General features: G+C 35.5%; 1 protein-coding gene across 1 annotated transcript; it reads left to right on the top strand.

Annotated features, from left to right (window-relative positions):
- Nucleotides 1-2,306: 2,306 nt before the first annotated feature.
- On the top strand, nucleotides 2,307-4,399 carry LOC123917610 (strigolactone esterase RMS3). Its single transcript, XM_045969378.1, has 2 exons — nucleotides 2,307-3,268; nucleotides 3,653-4,399. Exons 1-2 carry the CDS (start codon nucleotides 2,895-2,897, stop codon nucleotides 4,083-4,085), a joined length of 807 nt encoding a protein of 268 aa, XP_045825334.1. The 5' UTR covers nucleotides 2,307-2,894; the 3' UTR covers nucleotides 4,086-4,399.
- The last annotated feature ends 286 nt before the right edge of the window (nucleotides 4,400-4,685 follow it).

The following is a 4,685-nucleotide window of genomic DNA, read 5'->3' on the forward strand; positions in this document are numbered from 1 at the left end:
TGAGATGAAACGAAAGTGAAGGAAAGGAACAAGATGTTAGGTTTGAAACAGAGGAAACAAAAGGAAACAAAAGGAAAGGAACGAGATGTTATGAAGGAAGCAAGGCTGAATCACGATTGAAGAATTGAGAATACACATGACGGCGTTTCTTTCTTCTCTGCGTATTTTTCTTAGGGTTTCTGAGAAAAAAGAAGCGTGTTTTGTACTCTGTGTCTTGACCCGACCCGGTTTGACTGCAAGGCCCAACCAATTTTAAACCCAAATCATTTTTTTTTTACGAACCTGGTATCTGCTTTACGCACCACCACAAAAATGCGCGAACCTGACTTCAAAAAGCCCCAAAAACGAACCTCCATGGGTTCTTAGCTCGTTTAGCCTTCATGAGCACGTAGGATCGTACGATCCTACGACCCGGTGCGCGAACCTGACTACATTGATCTCAACACACAATCACTTTCACTTCATTGTAAATTATCTTAGCAATAAAAACTTCCAAAATTTAGTGAGGAGAAAAATCCTAAAAATTGTGAAATAGAGATCAAAAACTAAAATTTAAAGCTAAAAATACTAAGACTTTAATTTTAACAAAATAGATTATCAAAGTACATATATATCCTTTATTCTTTTTGAAGCTAGGTGATTGAAGTGTAGAGAGGGGTTTGAACTTTGAAGGGTTACTTCCCAATGAATCAGATTCCACTATGTGTATATCTTTCTTTGTAGTTCTAATTTCTAATCCTACAGCAATGCATGCAGAGATTCCATCTCTGTCACGTCTACACCAAACTACAGCAAATGATAGCAATTGTTGCTTTGACTTAGGATACATGGTGAAAATTATAGCTAGCTAGCACTTGTACTCGTTTACCATTAAAAGTAAAGCAATTGTACTCGTTTTTTCCAGAGCCTTTGAACTTAGATGCATGTACAACAATCTATTGTCATTCTTTGGTCGTCATCATCAGCATCACGTTGTGTTTGTGTACAAAGTGCTTCAACAGTCACACTCCATAGTGTGATATCTACTCATGTGACTCTCCAATTAGGGTCCACATTTACCCGTCAGCATTACGAATGTTAGAACAAAATATGTTTTTTTGGGATTTGAACTCCGACCTCTGCATATAAAATGCAATGTTGATATCAACTGATTTATAATTATGGGATCAAATGCATCTTTTTCTATCAAGTCTTTACTGTTATCTTTTTTCAATTATTTAAATTTATAATTTTTTTGACAAATTCTTTTGATGTTACAACTTTTTTTTTATGAATGATAATTTTATAAATTAACTCATATTTACTCTTTTTTATATCATATCCCTTAACTATATTTCTTTGTGTTAAATAATTAACTCATCTTTATCACTTCAAACATATACGCTCATATGAAATTGTTTAAGTTAGAGAGTTAAAAAGTAAATTACTGTTGTTCTTTGTTAATTTAAAGATGATTTTAGTGTAAGTTTTTTATTTGAGTTTAGTCCTTGTAAATTTAAAAATAATTGTTTAAAAAGGTTTGAAATTTGTGATTAAGAGCAAAAATTTTACGACTATAGGGATATTACCTGTCATGTGGTCAATTAAAGGACCCAATCTGGGATCCACTTATCCTTTTAGAACAGAACAAATTGTTAATGGATTAGGAGTTTCTCTTTGGTGTTTTAATTGATATGATACTTTTGTTTTGACTAATTGGAGAGTAAGGTTATTGCACCATTAGGCCACTGCTCCTACCATAAAATATGTGATCTGAGGGGTGGAGGTTGTCTTCGGTCACTCGCATTTTCTTCCTGTGCAATCATACCCATTTATTTCTTTGGCCCACAAAATTTTAATTATTAAAAAATCAATCAAAGGAGGAGATTTCATTGGATATTTTTCAGTACGGGAGAGAATTCCTTCCCGTGATCTAAGGTGTGGATCTCGAATGGGGGACGAAGATGATGTGGTGGAGGATGACAACTTAACATCTATAGTGAGAAGTCATACCTATTTCGATATTCAAGTTAATAAGAAATTAAACAAAGTCTGAGGTAATAAAATGGTCCGAATTTTCGAAAGCTTGTTGGGGACATTATAGATACGTGGATCTTATTATGAACCATAAACCAACGTATTATTGAGTGTTTTGGATCAACTCTAGCAGTTTCTCTAATATTTTTTATACTGTTATAATATTGATCATTCATCCAACACTTTTTTTTTCTCTTCTTATTTTCTTTGTGGTTCAAATCAACCACTGGATTAGAAAAAAATAGAGAATGATGAACATAAAAAGTTGGAGAGAAGTCAAATCCCTTATTGAGAACATTCATTCAGCCGAAATGACCTTCCAGAATGTTCCATGCATAGAATTGGACCTAAGGTATGGATTTCAAGTTTGAATCAACCATGACCCAATCTGAAACAATATGCATGAGGTTAGGATTTTAGAGTGAGAATCCTTTTGCATGAGAATGATATATAATTCTCAGTGCAGAGCTAGGATCATAAATGTGAAGACGAATATGGTGTTCTCGCCATTAATAAATATTGGAATAATGATGAAATAACTTCTGTGACCATCGAACGGAATCACATAATTTTGAACCAACGCATCGATCTCGATGCTGAATCGGACTCATTACATTGCCCATCCAAAACTATATATTTATCTCATTTTAAATAAAACTATCAATTTGTTTTGCCAGATGGAATATTCTAACCCTATAAATACCACTCAACTAAAGGAAAGGCTCCATGAGATAGAAAATAAGAATAGAATATTGCTTTGGCTCATATCCAAAATTCCCAAAAGACAAACGCCAAAAATAAAACCCATATCCAAAACATAAATCTATTGTTCCAATCCACTGCCACACCAAGCCTTTGTTGACCAACTGTCCAAAAACATGGGCAGTACTTCCATCCTCGATGCACTCAATGTCCGTGTTGAAGGCTCCGGCGACAAATACCTCGTTTTCGCTCATGGCTTCGGCACCGACCAATCTGCGTGGCAGCGCGTGCTCCCTTACTTCACCCGTAACTACAAAGTCATTCTCTATGACCTTGTTTGTGCCGGTAGCGTCAACCCCGATTACTTCGATTACCGTCGCTACACTGCTCTCGACGCTTACGTCGATGACCTCCTTAACATCCTTGACTCCCTCCACGTCACTCGCTGTGCTTATGTTGGTCACTCCATCTCCGCCATGATAGGAATGTTAGCTTCCATTCGCCGCCCTGAACTCTTCTCTAAACTCATCCTCATCGGTGCTTCCCCAAGGTAACATCACAATATTGTTAGTTATGCTTATCAAAAAAAAAAAAACAAAAAAAAAACAATATTGTTAGTTATAACTAATTTGTAACAGAATCAGTTAGTTAGTTAGTTATAACTAATTTGAACTCATTTGTAACAAAATGAAAACGAGTTAGTTTAGTCACTACTCAGCTGACTCTTCTGGCTTCGATTCGTTTTATTATTGATTTGCACCGCAAGAAATTTGATTTTTGGCGGTTATTGTTTTTGTTACAAGTGCTTTCCAACGACTTCTAACAAAAAAAAATACCGTTAAAAATCAAATTTCTTGTAGTGTTATCTCTTGTTGTTTCGATTCGTTTGTACATGAAGAAAATTTAGTATTCTATGTGTTGATTTTTTGTTCAGATTCTTGAATGATGGAGAAAATTACCATGGAGGATTTGAGCAAGGAGAAATTGAGCATGTATTTTCTGCAATGGAAGCAAACTATGAAGCGTGGGTGAACGGTTTTGCGCCGTTGGCGGTTGGCGCGGATGTTCCGGCGGCGGTTAGAGAATTTTCTAGAACTCTATTCAACATGAGACCAGACATAACACTTTTTGTTTCAAGAACAGTTTTCAACAGTGATCTGAGAGGGATTTTAGGATTGGTTAAAGTACCTTGTTGTATTATGCAAACGGCGAGGGACATGTCGGTTCCAGCGGCGGTGGCGACGTACATGAAGGAGCATCTTGGCGGGAAGAGTACGATTCAGTGGCTGGACACGGAGGGGCATCTTCCTCATTTGAGTGCTCCTTCTTACTTGGCTCATCAGTTAGAGATAGCACTTTCGCAGTAACGCGTGGGGTTTAAGATTGTGTTGGGCGCGTGAATTTGGGTTGTTAAATATAGTAAGCTGACCAATAGTACTGGTCTAATCTCTAGAAAGGGACACGTGTCGAATAATGTGTGGGTTTTGGGTCATAGAGTTCATGAGATTTTTAATTTAGGATAAGAATCTGCACGTGATGTCATGTGATGTGTGGCCATTTTTAGGTTTTTCTCTTTTAATTTGTAGTAATTGTAAAAGGAAACAAAGAAAAAGAAAAAAAAAAGAAAAAGAAATGTCTTGTTTCTTTTATTATATAGTATAATCATCGTGATTAATTAGTAGTTATAAAGGTCTCTTGTTAGTTATTTCTACTGGTTTATTCTTTGTGTTTTAAAATTTTATCCAGTGATGATGATTATCAATTATTTGATGCGACCTTGTGTTGTGTATGCCTTGTTGCTTTTTCATGCAAAAATCCACAATATGAATGGTCCACTTATATATGGGCTTTGGCCCTGTTCAAACTCCTGTACAAATTTCATACTCAAATGTTTGACTTATCCAAAAAAAAGTTAATAGAAATTGATTTTTCATATACAAATTTTGATATAAATTACGATTCTTTTT

The sequence above is a fragment of the Trifolium pratense genome, linkage group LG1 (genome assembly GCF_020283565.1).
Source record: "Trifolium pratense cultivar HEN17-A07 linkage group LG1, ARS_RC_1.1, whole genome shotgun sequence".
NCBI lineage: Eukaryota > Viridiplantae > Streptophyta > Magnoliopsida > Fabales > Fabaceae > Trifolium > Trifolium pratense.

What these genes read in the sequence shown, in the direction of transcription:
- LOC123917610 (XM_045969378.1), top strand. Translation starts at nt 2,895, where the DNA reads ATGGGCAGTACTTCCATCCTCGATGCACTCAATGTCCGTGTTGAAGGC. An exon ending in CTCATCGGTGCTTCCCCAAG is followed by an intron (nt 3,269 to 3,652) that starts GTAACATCACAA and finishes TTTTTTGTTCAG; the next exon opens with ATTCTTGAATGATGGAGAAA.